The sequence below is a fragment of the Lampetra planeri genome, chromosome 42 (genome assembly GCF_965212315.1).
Source record: "Lampetra planeri chromosome 42, kcLamPlan1.2.h2, whole genome shotgun sequence".
Taxonomy (NCBI): domain Eukaryota; kingdom Metazoa; phylum Chordata; class Hyperoartia; order Petromyzontiformes; family Petromyzontidae; genus Lampetra; species Lampetra planeri.
The window spans coordinates 592,497-618,498 of NC_136148.1; the positions used below are offsets into that span (position 1 = coordinate 592,497).

At 59.8% G+C, this 26,002-nt stretch overlaps 1 protein-coding gene across 1 annotated transcript; it reads right to left on the bottom strand.

Moving 5' to 3' along the window:
- Positions 1–293: 293 nt before the first annotated feature.
- On the bottom strand, positions 294–25,414 carry CYP24A1 (cytochrome P450 family 24 subfamily A member 1). Its single transcript, XM_078613689.1, has 11 exons — positions 24,807–25,414; positions 19,985–20,175; positions 18,359–18,452; positions 14,549–14,645; positions 12,837–12,928; positions 9,697–9,808; positions 8,897–9,039; positions 7,213–7,379; positions 2,830–2,908; positions 1,279–1,479; positions 294–855 (listed from the first exon to the last, which is right to left on the bottom strand). Exons 1-11 carry the CDS (start codon positions 25,092–25,094, stop codon positions 739–741), a joined length of 1,581 nt encoding a protein of 526 aa, XP_078469815.1. The 5' UTR covers positions 25,095–25,414; the 3' UTR covers positions 294–738.
- Positions 25,415–26,002: the final 588 nt, after the last annotated feature.

Sequence of the window (26,002 nt, forward strand, 5' to 3'; positions counted from 1 at the left end):
GGTGTAGAGGGGGGGGCCCTGGTGTGGAGGGGGGGGGCCTGGTGTGGAGGGGGGGGGGGGCCCTGGTGTGGCGGTAAGCCTCCTGGTGTGGAGGGGGGGGCCCTGGTGTAGAGGGGGGGGGCCCTGGTGTGGAGGGGGGGCCCTGGTGTGGAGGGGGGGGCCCTGGTGTGGAGAGGGGGGCCCTGGTGTGGAGGGGGGGGCCCTGGTGTGGAGGGGGGGCCCTGGTGTGGAGGGGGGGCCCTGGTGTGGAGAGGGGGGCCCTGGTGTGGAGGGGGGGGGCCCTGGTGTGGAGGGGGGGGGCCTTGATGTGGAGGAGGCCCATTGGTGTGGCAGTGGGCCCTCTAGTGTGGCGATAGGCTCCTTGGTGTGGTGGGGGCGCCCTGGTGTTGTGGGGGCTCCTGGTGTGGTGGGGGCCCCCTGGTGTGGTGGGGGCCCCCTGGTGTGCTGGTAGGCCCTCTAGTGTGGTGGTACATCTCTGGTCTCGCGGGAGGCCCCCTGGGGTGGTGGTAGACCTCTGGTCTCGCGGGAGGCCTCTTGATGTGGAGGAGGCCCCTTGGTGTGCCAATAGGCCCCTGGTGTGGCGGGAGACCCCCCGATGCACGGGGGGCCTCGTCCACAGGTCCCCGAGCTGCCTCCACGAGGCCCGAGACTCGGAATGAGCGACGCAGCGACGCAGCGACGCTCTCCGCCGCGGGATTGGAGTTTGCGGAAGCGCTGGAAGCTGCGGGTGGCCTGCGGTTACCTCCTCCTCCTCACGAACGCCACCGGGATCTTCCTGTCCGGAACCATGGTGCCCGAGTGCAGCGCGGTGATGGGGCCATCATCCGTGGCCACGATGTTGTACGTCTGGACGATCTGCAGGAGGGAATAAAGTAACCGAGCTTACAATTCGTATCCTTCCCATAGCTGTCCTTCTATATGAAAAAAAAACATTCCGTCAGCGACACGGCCGTTTGGAAGCGCATCATTTCAAAAGAAATTGGCTCAACGCGGACAACTCTGGACTGGTTTCGACACTCGAATGCCTCATCAGCAGCGGCATCCAGCCAGGCAGCTCGGCGGTGGGCGAGCGGCTCCAAGTCGCTGGAAGCCCAACACTGAACCGACACACGGCACACGACACGCGGACGGGACGTGGGGACGCGGGGACGCGGGGACGTGGGGACGTGGGGACGTGGGCACGTGCTTTCACTTTCAATGTGGGGGGACGACGCGGGAAGGAGGAGAGGGCGGCGCGGCCCGAGACCGGAGGCTCGCTGGGGAACGCGGCGCGCTCACCGTGGCCAGGGCCAGGTGGATCTCCAGCTCGGCCAGGCGGCGGCCGATGCACATGCGAGGCCCGAAGCCGAATGGGATGTGCGAGAAGGGCTTCACCGTCCCCGGCGGGTCCTCCAGCCAGCGCTCCGGGCGGAAACTCATGGCGTTCGGGAAGTAGTCCTCGCTCCAGGCGAGCGCGTGGTTGCTCACCATCACCACCGTCTGCGGAGTGAGACGCGTCGTTCATTAGCATCTCTGTAGCTCCCAGTGACCCTCCCCCCCCCACCCCTCCGTGTCTCAAAAAAAAGAAAGATGCATCCCAGTGTCTATCTACGTCTCCTGGTATGGCATCTCCCTCTGCGTTTCAATGCTCTCCCAGTGCCTCCCACTGTCAACGGCCGAATCCCAGTGTCTCTCCGTCTGTGCCGCCGCCGCCCATGGACGCGCCGTGGTTCGGCGTCGTCGAGGCGCGGGTCACCGCGCGCCGGACTGGACACGCCGCGGGCGTGGCGACGACGGGGCCGTGGGAACGCGGCCGCGGGCCCTGGTGTCCCCCACCACGGGCTCCCTCCCTCCCCGCCGCCCTCACCACGCAGGGCCACCGTGGGGGGGGGGGGGGGTGAACGAGGTTCGGAGCCGAGAGGAGGAGGCCGTCGGCGGAGAGGTTTTAATCGCCGCGCACGCTCGGTCTCGGCGGCGATGAGGTCACGCCGCGTGACGCTGCGCGACTTGGCCGCAAAACCTCATTCAGCGATTACGGCGCAGCAGCAGCCTCGCTTCAAACGCCGCTGCTCAATAATAATGATGAGAAGTCCCCAGCTCGTGCACCCGTTGCCCTCGCCCCACCCCCCCACCCCTACGCCACCGCGCTGGCATCACCGCGGCGGCGGTGTCGCTTGCAGGAATTGGCAGCGGCACGATGAAGAAAAACAAAGTTGCTGATGAGAGCCTCGCGTGGGACGTGATGACTGCGGGGAAAACGCGGCGGTGGGGGCGACTGTTGGCTCGCGCGAGAGGAGGGGGTCGCCAGCGATGGGGGCCGGGTCATCGGGTTCAAACCTCGGGAGTTGCCGTTACGTAAACTGACTGTGGCTGCAGAGCTACGCTGACTGTGGCTGCAAGGCTACATTGATTGTGACTGCAGGGATACGCTGGCTGTGATTGCAAGGTTAAGTCTCAAGGCTTAATCTCAGCTGGCTGCTGCCTTCAATGCTGTGCGCGAAGACATTTGGAATACCTGGAAGGCAACCCCGGCATGCGAGGTAACGTCACAAACAGCTGTCGCACAGGAACTACTCATCGCTGCCCAGCCTTCTTCACAGACCCGTGCCTCCACATACAACGTGGGTACACCGGCATTGTTTTTACACATCCCGTCAGCGACACGGCGGCGTTGTGGGCGTGCATTACTTCGACGGCATTAGAACAATGCAAGCAAAACTGTGGAGCAGTTTCAATATTGATTGTCTCATCAGGCAAGGGCCCTCTCTGATGCGACACGCTGTAGTCAGGTGAATGCCCCCCTTACGACTGCCCGCGTTCGGAATCGACGGCGTTTGCGGTGAGTCTCACGTCTTTGGGGAGGAGGTATTCCCCGATCGGTGTCTCCCGGCTCAGGGTGCGGCTCGTGAAGGGGATCGTGGGGCTCAGCCTAGGGGACACGGGCAGAGACACGTGCCGAGTTGAGCGCACACACACGCACACACACACACATACACACGCACACACACAGATACCCCCACGAAGCCCACACAGGCTGCTGGGGCAAGTGCTAGGAGCGAGCGTCTGTGAAGGCAGGCGAGGTGGATGAGCGGGCGGTGTGGGCAGAGGCTGCCTGGACGCCTTTGACTGCCCACTGTCGATGTTTCACGCACTGGACCAGGAACTTGAAGCCCAGGACCGGTTTGGATATTCGCCACTGCAGTTGGCTGTGAGCGGAAATCAGAATCGAACTCGGGTCGCTGGGTTCATAGTGCAGCGCGCCAGGCATGCGACCACTCCTCAGGACACACAAATGCACACAAAGATAAAGATCCCCCGTATAGCCTTAACGGACTTTCGGGGCAAGTCCTGTGTGCGAGCACCTACGAAGGCCAACGCGGCACACGCACGGCCGCCTTTGTATCCCTAGTGGCGATGTTTACACACCACACCAGATACTCATTTGAGGCTGAGTCGACCTAGAGGAAGAGGCCCAGGACTAATTCAGATAATCGTCACCGGTGTTGGCCGTAAGCAGGAATCGAACTCGGGCCGCCGGGTTCGTAGCGCAGCGCGCTGACCGCTACACCATGTGTACGTATGTTGAACTTCTTTCACACCGTACGTAGCCAAAACCGTGTTAATCGGTTGGCCCAGTGCCATGTTTACAGACAGCACCATGCACTCATTTAAGGCCGAGTTGACCTTGTGGAAGGCTTAAAACTGGCTCAGATATCCGGTGTCACTGACGTCCATCCGTGACGGGAATTGAATTCGGGTCACTGGGTTCACTCGTGCAGAGCGCTCGTCACAATTAGCACGAGAAACGAACCCTGCCCTCGTCAACAACACCGCGGCCTTAGCAGCAACATTGTCGACAATCGGCGACGTTTTGGTCATTGTCCTTCTCCATAGCACACGGACGCGCAATCACAAATATTGACTTGTGTACACACACACGGCCATACCCGGCACGCGCACACATACACGGCAACACGGCTACCGACAACATCTCTCCGTGCACGCACACGTGGTCACATACGAGCACACGTGGTCACATACTAGCGCACGTGGTCACACACTAGCACACGTGGTCACACACTAGCACACGTGGTCACACACGAGCACACGTGGTCACACACTAGCACACGAGGTCACACACGAGCACACGTGGTCACACACTAGCACACGTGGTCACACACGAGCACACGTGGTCACACACTAGCACACGTGGTCACACACGAGCACACGTGGTCACACACTAGCACACGAGGTCACACACGAGCACACGTGGTCACACACTAGCACACGTGGTCACACACGAGCACACGTGGTCACATACAAGCACACGCGGGCAGGAGCGGCGGCACACCGGGGAGAGTAACCCTCGTCCCGTGAGCTCCAACGACGCAGGGACGTGGTCGATGCCTGAACGTGCGGCATCGTGTGCAGTGGCGGCTGCCCACGGGGTAAACGCCAGCGCTGCTTGTCCCCCCCCTCCCCCCGCCTGCAGCCCTGCTGCTGGAAGCGTGTTTGCCCGTGTCTATGATTGATCACAGAATGTGATTGATCACAGGATGTGATTTTAGCTTTTGCTTCAACGCTGCCCAGTTGAATGGTTGTGATTTTCTGTTGAGCCATTCCTGCACCATGCCCCCCCCCCCTCTACCCTCCGCCCCCCTCCATGGACTCTCCCCCGCTCAGAAGCATTCACGGCGACAGCTCGAGGTGTCGACGATTCTGCGTCTCGTCAGCGGAGTCGAGTTATCACACCTGTCACAACCCCTCCTCGTCAGTGCCCCACCTTGTTACACACCGACTCAGACCTGATTGGTCTCACCCCGTGCCCCTTATGAATCTCAACGTTCATCCTACAAAGTCCCATCACGAGGGAGAAACACAAACACAGAGACACAATTAGAATTGTGTTTGCCCGCATTGAGACGGCTGTACGCCGTGCGGACCTGAAAACTCAAATTCCCTGCACGAGGAAACGGGGGGCGAACTGGATGGGTCGACAGCTGCGAGTTTATGCTCGAACAGAATGAGGGTGAACTTCCGGCTTCGCAGCGCGATGCGTTGACCACTACACTACCGCTCCTTATCACACACCACACACACACCAACCACACACACCACGCACCCACACCACACACACACCACACACACCACACACACGCCACACACACACCACACACACGCACACACACACCATACACACACCACACACACCACACACACACCAATCACACACACACACCAACCACACACCACACACCGCACACACACACCACATACACCAACCACCCACACACACACCACACACACAGCACACACACACCACACACACACACCAACCACACACACCACGCACACACCACACACACCACACACACACCAACCACACACACCAACCACCCACACACACACCAACTACACACACCAACCACACACACACACCATACACACACCACACACACCACACACACACACCACACATACCACACACACACACCACACACACGCCACACACACACCACACACACACACCCCACACACACCACACACACGCCACACACACACCACACACACACACCCCACACACAGCACATCCTCTCGGCCACGGCCCCTGTCACGGCGAGTTCCCCGATGAATGGGGGAGCTTGTGTTGACGGCTCGCGACGAGCCCATATCCAGCACACAGTGCCAGCGAGAGGGCGCATACATTACCCCGTGGGGGAGCGGTGGGGGGGGGTCACCCGGGTTCATTTGTGAAGGCGAAACGAGTTCACGCATGAGCAGACGCGATGGCCAGTGATGTGTGTCCGTGATGGTGCGGCAGAGGCGATGTTCGTGATGGTGACGGTGGTGTGATGACGGTGTGATGTGTCACGTGTGGTGACGGTGTGATGTGTGATGGTGACGGTGTAATGTGTCACGTGTGATGACGGTGATGCGTGAGTGATGTATGATGTGTAATGGTATGACAGGGATGGTATGATGCTGATAGTGACCCAAGCTCTCCTTCCCCATCCTTGACACCGTCCCTCCTCATCACGTCTCTACCCATCATCATAACCACTCATTGTCACTTTCATCATCATCGTTTTGTCACACGTAATCATATTCATCATCTACTACCATCATCCTCAGCAACTCACTCTGCACCATTGCTAATTCTCTGTTCAGTGCTTTGGTTAATGCGCTAGGAAAATAATTAAGATAAGATGGTGATAATGATCATGGTGGCATGATCGTATGACGCTATGATACGAGGACGATGGTAATAGTATGATGATGATGATGGTGGTGTGATAGCGTGATTATAGTATGGTATGATGGTATGCTGTTGTGATAGAATCGGAAATGGGATGATAATGATGAATTGCTCATGATGATAATGGTATGATGATGATGATGACAAATGGCATGGCGACAATGCTGATACTGGAATGGTGATGACAATGTTATCTTAATGATGAATTGATGATCATGATGACAATGGTATGTTAATGATGAATTGATTATCATGATGACAATGGTATGTTAATGATGAATTGATTATCATGATGACAATGGTATGTTAATGATGAATTGATGATCATGATGACAATGGTATGTTAATGATGAATTGATTATCATGATGACAATGGTATGTTAATGATGAATTGATGATCATGATGACAATGGTATGTTAATGATGAATTGATTATCATGATGACAATGGTATCTTAATGATGAATTGATGATCATGATGACAATGGTATGTTAATGATGAATTGATTATCATGATGACAATGGTATGTTAATGATGAATTGATGATCATGATGACAATGGTATGTTAATGATGAATTGATGATCATGATGACAATGGTATGTTAATGATGAATTGATGACCATGATGACAATGGTATGTTAATGATTAATTGATGATCATGATGACAATGGTATGTTAATGATGAATTGATGACCATGATGACAATGGTATGTTAATGATGAATTGATGATCATGATGACAATGGTATGTTAATGATAAATTGATGATCATGATGACAATGGTATGATAATGATGAATTGATGAGCATGATGACAATGGTATGTTAATGATGAATTGATGATCATGATGACAATGGTATGATAATGATGAATTGATGAGCATGATGACAATGGTATGTTAATGATGAATTGATGATCATGATGACAATGGTATGATTATGATGATGGTGGTGGTGGCGGTGGCTGTGAACCCGCACCTCATGGATTCCTTGAGGCAGGCGCGCAGGTAGCGCAGGGAGGGCATCTCGGCGGCGCTGGGCGCTCGCCCCGGCGGGAGCAGCGCCTCCATCTCGCCCCGCAGCCGCTTCTGGGCTCGCGGGCTGCGGGACAGGTGGAAGATGGCCCACATGAGGGTCACGGCGGTCTGCGGAGACACGGGGGTCGGGGGGGGGAGACACGCGGGAAAGTCTCCGCTCGATTATTATGACAATAAAAACAATGTCCCCTCCGACACAGGGTGCCCCCCCCCCCCTCGACTCGCTCTCCACGCGGCCGCTCGACACAGGCCCCCCCCCCGGCGGCACCCGACAAACGTCGAGCGGCCGAGGGTGGCGGTGCCATTGGAGGGTGGCGGTGCCGCGTCCCGGGAGATCGGAGGCCACGGTGGCGGTGGCCGGAGGGGACTACAAAAGCGGGGGGGGGGGGGGGGGGGTGCGGGGTAAGAAGCGGACAGAGAGGTGAAACCCGGGACTCTGTGATGGCTGCTTAGGCAGGTAACAGGAACCTCCTTCAAACCCAGACGTCGCCACAGACACACTCACACACGTGAGAGAGAGAGAGAGAGACTCCCTCCTGCCCAGAGCTCACGCACGCTGCTGGGGCCAGTGCTGTTCGCTCGCCGCATCTACGGAGACCGGCACGGCACACAACGGGGGCTGTTGGCCAGTATCACGCCCGGCCGCCTTTGTCTCCCCAGCGCCGATGTTTACACACAGCGCCAGGTACTCATTTAAGGCTAAGTCGACCTAGGACAGGCCCAGTACTGGTTCAGATGATCGTCACTGGTATTGGCCGTGAGCGAACTCGGCCATGGAATTGCACTCGGGGTTCGTGGTGCGAGGCACCAACGACTGCTCCACACCACAGAGCCATGTGTCACTTTACCAGCTCAGGCGCACTGGGCGATGTCGCGCTGTTTAAGAAGCGGCCTGGCTACTACAAATGATTGGCCGACGAAGCGGCTTTTCACGTGGAAATTAATATCGCCCAAATACTAAACGCAACTTTCTGGATGTGTGGGGGGGGGGGGGCCGGAGGACCCGGAGACAACCCCAGGCGGCCACGGAGAGAGAGAGAGACACACGCAGCCTCCACGTGCACAGCAGCAGCAGCAGGCGTCAGGGTCGGGATCGAACCCAGGCTCTCCTGTAGCACAGGCGAGGTCGTCAACATCTCCGAGCCACCGCGCACCCTCACACAGCCGCAGGAGGGGGTGGTGGGTGGGGGTGAGGGGCGGGGTTGGTTGAAAGGGCGGGGGGTGGGGGTGGTGAGGGTGGTGGGGGGTGGGGAGGGGCGGGGGTGGTGAGGGGTGGGGGGTGGGGGTGAGGGGCGGGGTTGGTTGAAAGGGCGGGGGGTGGGGGTGGTGAGGGTGGTGGGGGGTGGGGAGGGGCGGGGGTGGTGAGGGGTGGGGGGTGGGGGGTGAGGGGCGGGGTTGGTTGAAAGGGCGGGGGGTGGGGGTGGTGAGGGTGGTGGGGGGTGGGGAGGGGCGGGGGTGGTGAAGGGTGGGGGGTGGGGGTGAGGGGCGGGGTTGGTTGAAAGGGCGGGTGGTGAGGGTGGTGGGGGGTGGGGGGTGGGGGTGAGGGGCGGGGCGGGGGTGGTGAGGGGTGGGGGTGGGGGTGAGGGGCGGGGTTGGTTGAAACGGCGGGGGGTGGGGGCTCTCACCGTCTCCACCCCCCCGATCTGCATCTCGGCGACGCCGGCGTAGAGCTCCTTGGGGGAGAGGACCCCTCCCCGCGCCACCTGCGAGACGAGGTCCTGGCCCGGGCACTGCGCGTTGCCCAGCCGCGTCAGCACGCACTGCTTGGCTGCTCAAGCACACACACACACAGATACATACACACAGACACACAGTTACATACACACAGACACACAGATACATACATACACCCACTACATACACCCACTGCGCGTTGCCCAGACGCGTCAGCACGCACTGCTTGGCTGCTCGAGCACACACACACACAGATACATACACACAGACACACAGTTACATACACACAGAAACACAGATACATACATACACCCATATAAATACAGATACATACATACACCTATACACACACCCACACACAGATACATACATACACACAGATACATACATACACCCACACACACACACAGATACATACACACACACATACACACTGACACATACAAATATCCCCCCGCATAGACTTAACAGACTGTAGGGACAAGTGCTGTGAGCAAACATCTATGAAGGCCGGAACAACACACGAGGGGGTGGGAGGCCAACACCACGCCCGGCCGCCTTTGTCTCCCTAGCGGCGATGTTTCCACACCGCGCCAGCAACTTATTTGAGGCTGAGTCAACCTAGGGGAGGCCCATGACGTGGCTAATTATATCGAGGCCGAGGGCATCGGCGGCTTGTGGCCGGGAATCGAACTCGGGGCGGTCGCCGGTCCATCGAGCGGCTCGCCGGCGTGGGGAGAGCGCGACGCACCGATGCGGAAGATGTTGTCCCACGCCTCGGTGTGGACGCGCCACGTGCGCGTGTTGAGGCTGCGGTGCAGCCCCACGGGAGTGACGAGCATCGTGCCGAACGTGGCCATCATCTGCGACAGGCGCGCACGTCCATCATTGCAGCAACACCACACACAGCATCACCACACAGCATCACACACAGCATTGTAGCAACACCACACACAGCATTGCAGCAACACCACACAGCATTGTAGCAACACCACACACAGCATTGTAGCAACACCACACACAGCATTGTAGCAACACCACACACAGCATCACCACACAGCATTGTAGCAACACCACACACAGCATCACCACACACAGCATTGTAGCAACACCACACACAGCATCACCACACAGCATTGTAGCAACACCACACACAGCATTGTAGCAACACCACACACAGCATCACCACACAGCAACACCACACACAACATTGTAGCAACACCACACACAGCATTGTAGCAACACCACAGCAACATCACACACAGCATTGTAGCAACATCACACACAGCATTATAGCAACATCACACACAGCATTGTAGCAACACCACACACAGCATCACCACACAGCATTGTAGCAACACCACACACAGCATCACCACACACAGCATTGTAGCAACACCACACACAGCATCACCACACAGCATTGTAGCAACACCACACACAGCATTGTAGCAACACCACACACAGCATCACCACACAGCAACACCACACACAACATTGTAGCAACACCACACACAGCATTGTAGCAACACCACAGCAACATCACACACAGCATTGTAGCAACACCACACACAGCATTGTAGCAACACCACACACAGCATCACCACACAGCATTGTAGCAACACCACACACAGCATCACCACACACAGCATTGTAGCAACACCACACACAGCATCACCACACAGCATTGTAGCAACACCACACACAGCATTGTAGCAACACCACACACAGCATCACCACACAGCAACACCACACACAACATTGTAGCAACACCACACACAGCATCACCACACAGCATTGTAGCAACACCACACACAGCATTGTAGCAACACCACACACAGCATCACCACACAGCAACACCACACACAACATTGTAGCAACACCACAGCAACATCACACACAGCATTGTAGCAACACCACAGCAACATCACACACAGCATTGTAGCAACATCACGCACAGCGTCACCACGCACAACAGCATCACGCACAGCGTCACCACGCACAGCGTCACCCCGCACAGCGTCACCACGCACAACAGCATCACGCACAGCGTCACCACGCACAGCGTCACCCCGCACAGCGTCACCACGCACAACAGCATCACGCACAGCGTCACCACGCACAGCGTCACCCCGCACAGCGTCACCACGCACAACAGCACCACGCACAGCGTCACCACGCACAGCGTCACCCCGCACAGCGTCACCACGCACAACAGCATCACGCACATCGTCACCACGCAGCAGCGTCACCACGCACAGCGTCACCACGCACAACAGCATCACGCACAGCGTCACCCCGCACAGCGTCACCCCGCACAGCGTCACCCCGCACAGCGTCACCCCGCACAGCGTCACCCCGCACAGCGTCACCCCGCACAGCGTCACCCCGCACAGCGTCACCCCGCACAGCGTCACCCCGCACAGCGTCACCCCGCACAGCGTCACCCCGCACAGCGTCACCCCGCACAGCGTCACCCCGCACAGCGTCACCCCGCACAGCGTCACCCCGCACAGCGTCACCCCGCACAGCGTCACCCCGCACAGCGTCACCCCGCACAGCGTCACCCCGCACAGCGTCACCCCGCACAGCGTCACCCCGCACAGCGTCACCCCGCACAGCGTCACCCCGCACAGCGTCACCCCGCACAGCGTCACCCCGCACAGCGTCACCCCGCACAGCGTCACCCCGCACAGCGTCACCCCGCACAGCGTCACCCCGCACAGCGTCACCACGCACAACAGCATCACGCACAGCGTCACCCCGCACAGCGTCACCCCGCACAGCGTCACCCCGCACAGCGTCACCCCGCACAGCGTCACCCCGCACAGCGTCACCCCGCACAGCGTCACCCCGCACAGCGTCACCCCGCACAGCGTCACCCCGCACAGCGTCACCCCGCACAGCGTCACCACGCACAGCGTCACCACGCACAGCGTCACCACGCACAGCGTCACCCCGCACAGCGTCACCCCGCACAGCGTCACCCCGCACAGCGTCACCCCGCACAGCGTCACCACGCACAGCGTCACCCCGCACAGCGTCACCACGCACAACAGCATCACGCACAGCGTCACCCCGCACAGCGTCACCCCGCACAGCGTCACCACGCACAGCGTCACCACGCACAGCGTCACCACGCACAGCGTCACCCCGCACAGCGTCACCACGCACAGCGTCACCCCGCACAGCGTCACCCCGCAGCAGTGTCACCCCGCACAGCGTCACCCCGCACAGCGTCACCACGCACAACAGCATCACGCACAGCGTCACCCCGCACAGCGTCACCACGCACAGCGTCACCCCGCACAGCGTCACCCCGCACAGCGTCACCACGCACAACAGCATCACGCACAGCGTCACCCCGCACAGCGTCACCCCGCACAGCGTCACCCCGCACAGCGTCACCCCGCACAGCGTCACCCCGCACAGCGTCACCCCGCACAACAGCATCACGCACAGCGTCATCACGCACAGCGTCACCACGCACATCATTGCAGCAAGACCACACACAGCATCATCACACACAGCATCATCACACACAGCATCATCACACACAGCATCATCACACACAGCATCATCACACACAGCATCATCACACACAGCATCATCACACACAGCATCATCACACACAGCATCATCACACACAGCATCATCACACACAGCATCATCACACACAGCATCATCACACACAGCATCATCACACACAGCATCATCACACACAGCATCATCACACACAGCATCATCACACACAGCATTGTAGCAACATCACACACAGCGTCACCACACACAGCATTGCGGCATCACCACACACATCATTGCAGCAAGACCACACACAGCATCAAAGCAAGATCACATGTGCGGGCCCGTCTCCCGCGGTGCGCAGCTCACCTGCTTGATGGAGGTGATGAAGATCTGCCCTTCCTCGCCCATGTCCTGGGAGAGGAGGCCGAAACGTTTCCCGTAGAGGATGTAGGAGATGGCTGCGTGACACAGATCGGGGATCGCGCCATCAACGAGGAGGCCGCTCTTCTCTCATTTAGGCGCCGCGTGGGGCCGTTCCCGTGAACTTCAATCCCCGACTCGTGCACCCGCGTTGGGGAGCTACTGGCGCCCGACGGTGCTGGACGTAGTTGCCAGCGAAACGTCACGGGACTCAAATTGTTTACTCTCCAACACACCGGTGGGCTGAAGTAGTAAACGAATTGGCCACGTGTTGTTTGCATGACAAACCTTCCTGCGGTTTAACGACGCGTTTACGTACGCGATCTTACCGCAAAAAAAGTTTTCATTCATAAAATTGGTCGCGAAAGTCTCTCACGTGTCAAACTGAGCTACCACTGTGTTGAACCACGACGCTGCAGGGCACAACAATGCACACACCAACTCATTCACTCACCCACTCACTCACCTACTCACCCACTCACACACCCACCCACTCAATCACTCACTCACTCACCCACTCACTCACTCAATCACCCACTCATTCACTCACTCACTCACCAACTCACTCACTCACCACTCACTCACTCACTCACCCACTCACTCACCCACTCACTCACCCACTCATTCACTCACTCACTCACCCACTCACTCACTCACCCACTCACCCACTCACTCACCTACTCACCCACCCACTCATTCACTCACCCACTCACCATTCACTCACTCATTCACTCACTCACTCACCTACTCACCCACCCACTCATTCACTCACTCACTCGCCCACCCACTCACCCACTCACCTACTTACCCATTCACTTACTCATTCACTCACTCACCCACTCACTCACCTACTCACTCACTCACCTACTCACCCACCCACTCATTTATTCATTCACTCGCATCTATCATAACTCTCACTATGTGCTGACTGTTGCTGGCCGTTTTACGTTGTGTGCCTTTGGGCCTGTGCTCGGCAATTTCGTGTACATTTAAAATAATAATTCACCAGCAGCAGGAAGAATTGGACTCCCTGCCGGATCTCCCGAGGGGGCTCGCCCAGCCGAATATCTGAACCAGTCTTGGGCCTCCCCTAGGTCGACTCGGCCTCAAATGAGTACCTGATGCGGTGGCGTAAACATCGCCACGAGGGAGACAAAGTTGCCACTCACCGGGCGTGGTGCTGACCACCTACCCCCTCGTGTGCCGGGCATACATACGTGTATTGGTGCTCGCTAGCAGCACTTGCCCCAAGAGTCTACTAAGGCTATACGGGGGATATTTGTCTTTATCTTGTCTTGTTTCAATGTGCACTTTAAGTCACTGGGGGGGGGGGGGGGGCAGCAGGAACCAGGCAACGCGCGTGCGTCTTTGTGTGCGCGCGCTGGGGGAGGAGGGGGGAGCGAGGGGGGAGGGGAGGGAGGGGGGTGCACGGGCTGGTGGTGGAACTTGGGAATTGAAAGTGAACTGAGTGGGAGGGGAGGCGTGGGTGGGGGTTGTGGCCGGGACCCCTGGCAAGGCGGTGGTGGGTGGCGCGGTGGTGGGTGGCGCGGTGGTGGGTGGCGCGGTGGTGGGTGGCGCGGTGGTGGGTGGCGCGGTGGTGGGTGGCGCGGTGGTGGGTGGCGCGGTGGTGGGTGGCGCAGTCCGAGTGGGGTTCCTACTTTCGAACGACCACTTGTGCAGCTCCAGGCACAGGTCCCGGATGCCGCCCTGAGCGTCGCGAGTCGCGTCCAAGTGAACCACGAAATCTGAGAGCACCTGGGGAGGGGGGAGGGGGCAGGCGGGGGGTAGAGGGAGAAATTCCGGGGGCGGCGGGGGAGGAGGAGGGGGGGGGGGCAAAGTATGGAGGGGCGCGGAGAGGGGAGGGACGCATTGCCACGAGTTGGCTCAGAGCTGCGCGTTGCGTAACGCGCCCGTGAGGCACCGCCACTCTCTAGGAAGGAGCGAGGTGGTGGTGGTGGGGGTGGTGGGGGTGGTGGTGGTGGGGGTGGTGGTGGGGGTGGTGGGGGTGGTGGTAGTGCTGGGGGTGGTGGTGCTGGGGGTGGTGGTGGTGCTGGGGGTGCTGGTGGTGGTGCTGGGGGTGGTGGTGCTGGGGGTGGTGGTGCTGGGGGTGGTGGTGCTGGGTGTGGTGGTGCTGGGGGTGATGGTGGTGGTGGTGCTGGGGGTGGTGGTGCTGGGGATGGTGGTGGTGCTGGGGGTGATGGTGCTGGGGGTGGTGGTGCTGGGGGTGGTGGTGCTGGGGGTGGTGGTGCTGGGGGTGGTGGTGCTGGGTGTGGTGGTGCTGGGGGTGGTGGTGGTGGTGCTGGGGGTGGTGGTGCTGGGGGTGGTGGTGGTGCTGGTGGTGGTGGTGGTGCTGGGGGTGGTGGTGCTGGGGGTGCTGGTGGTGCTGGGGGTGGTGGTGCTGGGGGTGCTGGGGGTGGTGGTGCTGGGGGTGGTGGTGGTGGTGCTGGGGGTGGTGGTGGTGCTGGTGGTGCTAGGGGTGGTGGTGCTGGGGGTGGTGGTGCTGGGGGTGGTGGTGCTGGGGGTGGTGGTGGTGCTGGGGGTGGTGGTGGTGGTGCTGGGAGTGGTGGTGCTGGGGGTGGTGGTGGTGGTGGTGCTGGGGGTGGTGGTGGTGCTGGGGGTGGTGGTGGTGGTGCTGGGGGTGGTGGTGCTGGGGGTGGTGGTGGTGGTGCTGGGGGTGGTGGTGGTGCTGGGGGTGGTGGTGGTGGTGCTGGGAGTGGTGGTACTGGGGGTGGTGGTGGTGGTGGTGCTGGGGGTGGTGGTGGTGCTGGGGGTGGTGGTGGTGGTGCTGGGGGTGGTGGTGCTAGGGGTGGTGGTGCTGGGGGTGGTGGTGCTGGGTGTGGTGGTGCTGGGGGTGATGGTGGTGGTGGTGCTGGGGGTGGTGGTGCTGGGGATGGTGGTGGTGCTGGGGGTGATGGTGGTGGTGGTGCTGGGGGTGGTGGTGCTGGGGGTGCTGGTGGTGCTGGGGGTGGTGGTGCTGGGGGTGGTGGTGGTGGTGCTGGGGGTGGTGGTGCTGGGGGTGGTGGTGCTGGGGGTGGTGGTGCTGGGGGTGGTGCTGCTGGGGGTGGTGGTGGTGCTGGTGGTGCTGGGGGTGGTGGTGGTGCTGGTGGTGCTGGGGGTGGTGGTGGTGGTGCTGGGGGTGGTGGTGCTGGGGGTGGTGGTGCTGGGGGTGGTGGTGCTGGGGGTGGTGGTGGTGCTGGGGGTGGTGGTGCTGGGGGTGGTGGTGCTGGGGGTGGTGGTGGTGCTGGGGGTGGTGGTGCTGGGGGTGGTGGTGCTGGAGGTGGTGGTGGTGCTGGGGGTGGTGGTGGTGCTGGGGGTGGTGGTGGTGCTGGGGGTGGTGGTGCTGGGGGTGGTGGTGCTGGGGGTGGTGGTGGTGCTGGGGGTGGTGGTGCTGGGGGTGGTGTTGCTGGGGGTGGTGGTGCTGGGGGTGGTGGTGCTGGGGGTGGTGGTGCTGGGGGTGGTGGTGCTGGAGGTGGTGGTGGTGCTGGGGGTGGTGGTGCTAAGGGTGGTGGTGCTGGGGGTGGTGGTGCTGGGGGTGGTGGTGGTGCTGGGGGTGGTGGTGCTGGGGGTGGTGGTGCTGGGGGTGGTGGTGCTGGGGGTGGTGGTGGTGCTGGGGGTGGTGGTGCTGGGGGTGGTGGTGCTGGGGGTGGTGGTGCTGGGGGTGGTGGTGCTGGTGGTGGTGGTGGTGCTGGTGGTGGTGCTGCTGCTGCTGGTGCTGGTGGTGGTGGTGGTGCTGGGGGTGGTGGTGCTGGGGGTGGTGGTGCTGGGGGGTGGTGGTGCTGGGGGTGGTGGTGGTGCTGGGGGTGGTGGTGCTGGGGGTGGTGGTGGTGCTGGAGGTGGTGGTGGTGCTGGGGGTGGTGGTGCTGGGTGTGGTGGTGGTGCTGGGGGTGGTGGTGCTGGGGGTGGTGGTGGTGCTGGGGGTGGTGGTGCTGGGGGTGGTGGTGGTGCTGGGGGTGGTGGTGGTGCTGGAGGTGGTGGTGGTGCTGGGGGTGGTGGTGCTGGGGGTGGTGGTGGTGCTGGGGGTGGTGGTGGTGCTGGGGGTGGTGGTGCTGGGGGTGGTGGTGCTGGGGGTGGTGGTGGTGCTGGAGGTGGTGGTGGTGCTGGGGGTGGTGGTGGTGCTGGGGGTGGTGGTGCTGGGGGTGGTGGTGCTGGGGGTGGTGGTGCTGGAGGTGGTGGTGGTGGTGCTGGGGGTGGTGGTGGTGCTGGTGGTGCTGGGGGTGGTGGTGCTGGGGGTGGTGGTGGTGGTGCTGGGGGTGGTGGTGCTGGGGGTGGTGGTGGTGCTGGGGGTGGTGGTGGTGCTGGGGGTGGTGGTGGTGCTGGGGGTGGTGGTGCTGGGGGTGGTGGTGGTGCTGGGGGTGGTGGTGCTGGGGGTGGTGGTGGTGCTGGGGGTGGTGGTGCTGGGGGTGGTGGTGCTGGGGGTGGTGGTGGTGCTGGAGGTGGTGGTGGTGCTGGGGGTGGTGGTGGTGCTGGGGGTGGTGGTGCTGGGGGTGGTGGTGCTGGGGGTGGTGGTGCTGGAGGTGGTGGTGGTGGTGCTGGGGGTGGTGGTGGTGCTGGTGGTGCTGGGGGTGGTGGTGCTGGGGGTGGTGGTGGTGGTGCTGGGGGTGGTGGTGCTGGGGGTGGTGGTGCTGGGGGTGGTGGTGCTGGGGGTGGTGGTGCTGGGGGTGGTGGTGGTGCTGGAGGTGGTGGTGGTGCTGGGGGTTGTGGTGCTGGTGGTGGTGCTGGGGGTGGTGGTGGTGCTGGGGGTGGTGGTGGTTCTGGAGGTGGTGGTGGTGCTGGGGGTGGTGGTGCTGGGGGTGGTGGTGGTGCTGGGGGTGGTGGTGCTGGGGGTGGTGGTGGTGCTGGGGGTGGTGGTGGTGCTGGGGGTGGTGGTGGTGCTGGGGGTGGTGGTGCTGGGGGTGGTGGTGGTGCTGGGGGTGGTGGTGCTGGGGGTGGTGGTGGTGCTGGGGGTGGTGGTGCTGGGGGGTGGTGGTGGTGCTGGGGGTGGTGGTGCTGGGGGTGGTGGTGCTGGGGGTGGTGGTGGTGCTGGAGGTGGTGGTGGTGCTGGGGGTGGTGGTGGTGCTGGGGGTGGTGGTGCTGGGGGTGGTGGTGCTGGGGGTGGTGGTGCTGGAGGTGGTGGTGGTGGTGCTGGGGGTGGTGGTGGTGCTGGTGGTGCTGGGGGTGGTGGTGCTGGGGGTGGTGGTGGTGGTGCTGGGGGTGGTGGTGCTGGGGGTGGTGGTGCTGGGGGTGGTGGTGCTGGGGGTGGTGGTGCTGGGGGTGGTGGTGCTGGGGGTGGTGGTGCTGGGGGTGGTGGTGCTGGGGGTGGTGGTGCTGGGGGTGGTGGTGCTGGGACGCGCTGTGCGCTTGATGGCGCTACCAGGACGGGAGGGGGGAGGGCCCGCGGGGGATGGGGGGCGGGGGGGAAGGGACACGCGGGGGATGGGGGCGGTGGGGAGGGAGGGGACACGCGGGGGCAAGGGGATGGGAGTCCTCACCTCGTTAATCTTGCCATCGTATTTAGCCACCTCTTCTGGCAGCATGAGCTTCTTTTGGAACGCCCTCCTCATCTTCTGCCACGGCTTGTCGTCCCTGCGGGGTCATCATCGTCGTCGTCAGCAGAGTTGTGTCGTCAGTGGTGGAACTTCACTCCACACTACCATTACCACCACCACCCCACGTGATCAACTCGCTGTGAGTGAAACCAATTCACACTGCGGGGGTGGCTAGGGGCATTGGCGAGGTGTGTGTGTGTGTAGCGAGGTGTGTGTGTATGGCGAGGTGTGTGTGTGTGACGAGGTGTGTGACGAGGTGTGTGTGTGTGTAGCGAGGTGTGTGTGTGTGTGTAGCGAGGTGTGTGTGTGTGTGACGAGGTGTGTGTGTGTGTGTGTAGCGAGGTGTGTGTGTAGCGAGGTGTGTGTGTGTGTAGCGAGGTGTGTGTGTGTGTGTGGGGCGAGGTGTGTGTGTGAGTTCGGGGTAAGGGGCCACAGCGGAGAGCAAACGTTTCCTAATCAGGGGTGGGGGGGGGGGTACCTGGGGGCGGTGAAGTTGTAAACAAAATGGTCAAAACAAAACCACAAATCCCTGGATCCACACGACACAACACCAACAACAATGAAGGCGGTGTAGAGTTGAACGCGCTGCGCGGGTCTCATTTCCAGTTGGACACGCAGCATTGTGTGGCACAGGCTGCGCTAGTATAAGGGGGGGGGGGGTTGACGAGACGCAGCGTTGCTCGAGACCACGTGGGGTGTCGGCGGCGGGGCGCGTGGACACAGGTCGCGCTCTGCTCCGATGGAGCCGTGCGGCTCTCCGTGCGGCTCTCCGTGCGGCTCTCCGTGCGCGGTGCCGGAGTTGTTGCGCGCCCGCTGCCAACCTGCCGGCTCAGTCCTAAGTGTGTGCTGCTGCTGCAGCTACTGCTGCTGCTGCTGCCGCGTGTTTACACCGCCACTGGGGAGACAAAGGCGGCTCGTGCATGCCGCTTGAGAGCACACCACCCGCTCTCTCCATAGGGGCTCGCTAACAGCACTTGCCCCAACAGTCGATGCGGCTACACGGTGGGGGGTGCTGCTTTGTCTTTGTGCGTGCGGCTCTCGCTCGCGAGTCGCGCCGCTGTTGTTTAGCAATCATCGGGAGCGTGCGGCGTGTGCCTCACGAGTTTCTGGTAACTTAGAGAAAGTGTTCGGGTGGTGAATGTTATCTAGCAACGTAATTGCTGTGATGAAGGTTTGATTTATTTATTAAAAACTTCGTGTAATTGTGTAATGCTTTAATGTTATGAAAAATAATAGGTTTTAACCCTTTCTGCCAATAAAGCACGAGTTGTATGAAGATGTTCAAACACCAAATAATAGAATCCTTTTGAAAACAAATCAAGTGCTGCATTAACCACACACGGTACCTGCGGTGAACATGCGAATAGACATGCTCCGATAATAACTGATGGCGTTGTCTTTGAAACTCAGTGTCTGGAGCTCACGGGGCTTTACGGGGAAATGCACTTCTGACTGTGAACCTCCGATTCCGATGTTCAGACTCGCGTCGACGGAACGGGCAGGATTCGACCCCGACACCAGCGGGACCAGGGAGGGCGCAGCGCGCGAGCGGCCCCCCCTCTCACGTACAGGATGAGCAGTCCGTAGGCCTCGCCGCGCAGGTCGCGGTAGGCCTTCCACGGCTTGATGTCGAGGCGGTGCGGGCACGCGGCCTCGCGGCGGAACAGCGACTCGACGAGGTGCGGCGCGCCCACGTGGACGCTCTCGAACGAGCCGAGGCGCATGCGGTAGATGCTGCCCAGCCGCTGGTGGTACTCGGTCTGTGGGATGAGCGAGTGAAGCACGCGGCAGCTGTCAGCGTCGACGCTGCGGCCCCCCCGCCCCCCGCCACGCGGGCTCTTGTGGCTCTCTGGGAGGCTCGCGGAACGAGCCTCTGTGCAGGCCACTCTCGTCCCATGAGTGCCAAGCCGCTGTCTCTACCCGCGAGGCCGTCGGCGTCGAGCTCCCCCGCGCACGCGGCGAGGCGCACATGGACGATGAACACCGCGCGCAGCGGACGCCACGTGGGGTGTGACGACGTCACAAACGCCGTGGGAGAGGCCTCTTATCCAGCAGTGGATTGATTATGGGCTCAAGCTGAATTCATTATTTACGCATCAATACCCATAACACCTCCGTGTTGACTCTGTGTATAGCTGTGGGCCGGATCGGCAGAATGAGTGGCAGACCGTATGCGCACTGATGAGATTTCGGGGGCGACTTACGAATGGGAGAGAAAACGCGCCCGGGGTCAGATGCCTGGCCGTGACCTTGACCCTTCGTGAGCACGTCGCAGCCATGACCCCTTCACTTTACCTGCGCCTGAATGTCCGCGTGCGGCATGCGCCCGCGCGCTGCTCAACCTCTCCAGGCGTCTCCTCCCGCGAGTCTCGCGGGAGACGCGGGGACCACGGAGACCACGGGGACCACGGGGACCACGGATGCTTGGAGATGGGGGGGGTTGGGGGCATTGGAGGTGCCCGCGGGCGCTCGTTACGCGGGCCTCACGTCAAATGTAACCGGGAAGGGAGCGCTGATTTAGATTCGCAAAGTCATTCACGGAGCCAGTGGAGGTTGGGGGGTGGAGGGGATAGGTGGTGGGGGGGGATCGTGAGGACTTTCCGAAGCGACGTGGAAGAGAAGCACGTCGCTTAGATCAACATTCCCCGTACACAACAACATCACGCGGCGGGCACAGCGGGGGCCCCGCGGGGAGGGGGAGGGAGGGGGGTGTGGTGCTGTTGGCAGAGAGGTGCGAAGCGAAGATGCTCATGGGTCCCATTCACGAGGCAAGATGCGATTCATCGAGAGAGAGGGACAGAGAGAGAGAGAGTGGTTGATGTGCGTGTGTGTCTGTGGCGTTTGATTCATAGAGAGAGAGATTCATGTGCGAGTGTGTCTGCGGCGTTTGATTCATAGAGAGAGAGGGTTGATGTGTGTGTCTGTGGCGTTTGATTCATAGAGAGAGAGGGTTGATGTGCGTGTGTGTCGTGTTTGATTCATAGAGAGAGAGGGTTGATGTGTGTGTCTGTCGTGTTTGATTCACAGAGAGCGATGTGCTTGGGGAGGCGGTAGTGTAGTGGTTAGCGCTACGCTGCGCTACGAACCCGGCGACCCGAGTTCGATTCCCTCTCACGGCCAACACCGGTGACGATTATCTGATCCGGTCCTGGACCTCCCCGAGGTCAACTCAGCCTCAAATAAGTACCCGATACGATGTGTGTAGTAAACATCGCCACTAGAGAGACAAAGGCGGCCGAGCGTGGTGTTGACCACCCACCCTCTAATATGCCGTGCCGGCCTTTATAGGTGCTCGCTAACACCACTTGTCCCAACAGTCTGTGATTCACACAGAGAGCGGTGTGAGTGCGTGTTGGTGTGAGTGTCTGTTGGTGTGAGTGTGTTGGTGTGCGTGTGAGTGTGTGTGATTCACACAGAGAGCGTGTGTGTGTGTGTGTGATTCACACAGAAAGCGGTGTGAGTGTGTGTTGGTGTGAGTGTGTGTGATTCACACAGAGAGCGTGTGTGTGTGTGTGTGATTCACACAGAAAGCGGTGTGAGTGTGTGTTGGTGTGAGTGTGTGTGATTCACACAGAGAGCGGTGTGAGAGTGTGTTGGTGTGAGTGTGTGTCGGTGTGAGTGTGTGTTGGTGTGAGTGTGTGTTGGTGTGTGTATGTGTGTGATTCACACAGAGAGCGGTGTGTGTGTTGGTGTGAGTGTGTGTTGGTGTATGTGTGTGATTCGCACAGAGAGCGGTGTGTGTGTTGGTGTGAGTGTGTGTTGGTGTGAGTGTGTGTTGGTGTATGTGTGTGTTGGTTTGAGTGTGTGTTGGTGTGTGTGTGTGTTGGTGTGAGTGTGTGTTGGTGTGTGTGTGTGTTGGTGTGTGTGTGTGTTGGTGTGAGTGTGTGTTGGTGTGTGTGTGTTGGTGTGAGTGTGTGTTGGTGTGAGTGTGTGTGATTCCCACAGAGAGCGGTGTGAGTGTGTGTTGGTGTGAGTGTGTGTTGGTGTGAGTGTGTGTTGGTGTGTGTGTTGGTGTGAGTGTGTGTTGGTGTGAGTGTGTGTGTGTTGGTGTGTGTGTGTGTTGGTGTGTGTGTGTGTTGGTGTGTGTGTGTGTTGGTGTGAGTGTGTGTTGGTGTGTGTGTTGGTGTGAGTGTGTGTTGGTGTGAGTGTGTGTGATTCCCACAGAGAGCGGTGTGAGTGTGTGTTGGTGTGAGTGTGTGTTGGTGTGTGTGTTGGTGTGAGTGTGTGTTGGTGTGAGTGTGTGTGTGTGTGATTCCCACAGAGAGCGGTGTGAGTGTGTGTTGGTGTGAGTGTGTGTGTGTGTGATTCCCACAGAGAGCGGTGTGAGTGTGTGTTGGTGTGAGTGTGTGTGTGTGTGATTCCCACAGAGAGCGGTGTGAGTGTGTGTTGGTGTGAGTGTGTGTGTGTGTGATTCCCACAGAGAGCGGTGTGAGTGTGTGTTGGTGTGAGTGTGTGTGTGTGTGATTCCCACAGAGAGCGGTGTGAGTGTGTGTTGGTGTGAGTGTGTGTGTGTGATTCCCACAGAGAGCGGTGTGAGTGTGTGTTGGTGTGTGTGTGTGTGTGTTGGTGTGTGTGTGTGTTGGTGTGAGTGTGTGTTGGTGTGTGTGCTGGTGTGAGTGTGTGTTGGTGTGAGTGTGTGTGTGTGTGATTCCCACAGAGAGCGGTGTGAGTGTGTGTTGGTGTGTGTGTGTGTTGGTGTGTGTGTGTGTTGGTGTGAGTGTGTGTTGGTGTGTGTGTTGGTGTGAGTGTGTGTTGGTGTGAGTGTGTGTGTGTGTGATTCCCACAGAGAGCGGTGTGAGTGTGTGTTGGTGTGAGTGTGTGTTGGTGTGAGTGTGTGTGATTCCCACAGAGAGCGGTGTGAGTGTGTGTTGGTGTGAGTGTGTGTGATTCCCACAGAGAGCGGTGTGAGTGTGTGTTGGTGTGAGTGTGTGTTGGTGTGTGTGTTGGTGTGAGTGTGTGTTGGTGTGTGTGTTGGTGTGAGTGTGTGTTGGTGTGAGTGTGTGTTGGTGTGAGTGTGTGTGTGTGTGATTCCCACAGAGAGCGGTGTGAGTGTGTGTTGGTGTGAGTGTGTGTTGGTGTGTGTGTGTGTTGGTGTGAGTGTGTGTTGGTGTGAGTGTGTGTTGGTGTGTGTGTGTGTTGGTGTGTGTGTGTGTTGGTGTGAGTGTGTGTTGGTGTGTGTGTTGGTGTGAGTGTGTGTTGGTGTGAGTGTGTGTGATTCCCACAGAGAGCGGTGTGAGTGTGTGTTGGTGTGAGTGTGTGTTGGTGTGTGTGTTGGTGTGAGTGTGTGTTGGTGTGAGTGTGTGTGTGTGTGATTCCCACAGAGAGCGGTGTGAGTGTGTGTTGGTGTGAGTGTGTGTGTGTGTGATTCCCACAGAGAGCGGTGTGAGTGTGTGTTGGTGTGAGTGTGTGTGTGTGTGATTCCCACAGAGAGCGGTGTGAGTGTGTGTTGGTGTGAGTGTGTGTGTGTGTGATTCCCACAGAGAGCGGTGTGAGTGTGTGTTGGTGTGAGTGTGTGTGTGTGTGATTCCCACAGAGAGCGGTGTGAGTGTGTGTTGGTGTGAGTGTGTGTGTGTGATTCCCACAGAGAGCGGTGTGAGTGTGTGTTGGTGTGTGTGTGTGTGTGTTGGTGTGTGTGTGTGTTGGTGTGAGTGTGTGTTGGTGTGTGTGCTGGTGTGAGTGTGTGTTGGTGTGAGTGTGTGTGTGTGTGATTCCCACAGAGAGCGGTGTGAGTGTGTGTTGGTGTGTGTGTGTGTTGGTGTGTGTGTGTGTTGGTGTGAGTGTGTGTTGGTGTGTGTGTTGGTGTGAGTGTGTGTTGGTGTGAGTGTGTGTGTGTGTGATTCCCACAGAGAGCGGTGTGAGTGTGTGTTGGTGTGAGTGTGTGTTGGTGTGAGTGTGTGTGATTCCCACAGAGAGCGGTGTGAGTGTGTGTTGGTGTGAGTGTGTGTGATTCCCACAGAGAGCGGTGTGAGTGTGTGTTGGTGTGAGTGTGTGTTGGTGTGTGTGTTGGTGTGAGTGTGTGTTGGTGTGTGTGTTGGTGTGAGTGTGTGTTGGTGTGAGTGTGTGTTGGTGTGAGTGTGTGTGTGTGTGATTCCCACAGAGAGCGGTGTGAGTGTGTGTTGGTGTGAGTGTGTGTTGGTGTGTGTGTGTGTTGGTGTGAGTGTGTGTTGGTGTGAGTGTGTGTTGGTGTGTGTGTGTGTTGGTGTGTGTGTGTTGGTGTGAGTGTGTGTTGGTGTGTGTGTTGGTGTGAGTGTGTGTTGGTGTGAGTGTGTGAGTGTGTGATTCCCACAGAGAGCGGTGTGAGTGTGTGTTGGTGTGAGTGTGTGTTGGTGTGAGTGTGTGTTGGTGTGAGTGTGTGTTGGTGTGAGTGCCAATGACCCGTGGCGCCTCTCACCAGCACTTGGTACTGCTTGGAGATGCCGCCTTTCCGCAGCACCTCGAAGAGGCTGCCCACGACGGGCAGGCTGGGCGGGCTGGGCATCTCGCTCATCGACCGGAGCCCGCTCGCTGCCCCCCCCGCCGCGGGGGGCCACGTCTCCCGGGCCAGGCTCGCCGGCGCTTCCACGGCGACAGGAGCCACCGCCTGCGCCGCCCGGCTGCTGCTGCTGCCGCTGCCCTGGGGCGCGAAGGGGCAGCCCCGGGGCAGCTGGGCGGCCGCTCTCTGCAAGACGACGCGATTCATCGTCTGACGCGTTCGCGCAGTCGGTCCGCTAAAGCGCGCCGGGATCGCAAGTGTCGCACACTCGGTGGCCGATGCGGTAACGCGAGACCTCAAGCGGAGCCCTGCGGCAAGGGTCGCTGTCGCTCAGGAGTTTAACGAGACGAATGAATGAGCCGAGCGCGGTCGCGAACCGAGCCTGACACCCGCATGAAACCCTCCGGTAACAGACCCCCGACCACTCCACTCAGTTGAAGCGCTCGCGTGCCCAGCCACTCACTGCGCTAATTGCGGCGCTTGCGGGCACGGAGCCCGTATATATACCGCGTGTGTGTGTGTGGGAGCGTGAGTGCGCGTGTGTGTGGGAGCGTGAGTGCGCGCATGTATGTGTGTGTGTGGGTGCGCGTGTGTGTGTGTGTAAGCGTGAGTGTGCGCGCGTGTGTGTGTGTGCGTGAATGCGCGTGTGTGTGTGTGGGTACGTGAGTGCGCGTGTGTGTGTGGGTGCGCGCGTGTGTGCGTGTGTGTGTGGGTACGTGAGTGCGTGTGTGTGTGTGGATGCGCGCGTGTGTGTGTGTGTGCGTGAATGCGTGTGTGTGTGGGTACGTGAGTGCGCGTGTGTGTGTGGGTACGTGAGTGTGCGTGAATGCGTGTGTGTGTGGGTACGTGAGTGCGCGTGTGTGTGGGTGGGTACGTGAGTGCGCGTGTGTGTGTGTGGGTGGGTACGTGAGTGCGCGTGTGTGTGTGTGGGTGGGTACGTGAGTGCGCGTGTGTGTGTGGATGCGCGCGTGTGTGTGTGTGTGCGTGAATGCGTGTGTGTGTGGGTACGTGAGTGCGCGTGTGTGTGTGTGGGTGGGTACGTGTGTGTGCGTGAATGCGTGTGTGTGTGTGGGTGGGTACGTGAGTGCGCGTGTGTGTGTGTGTGTGTGTGGGTA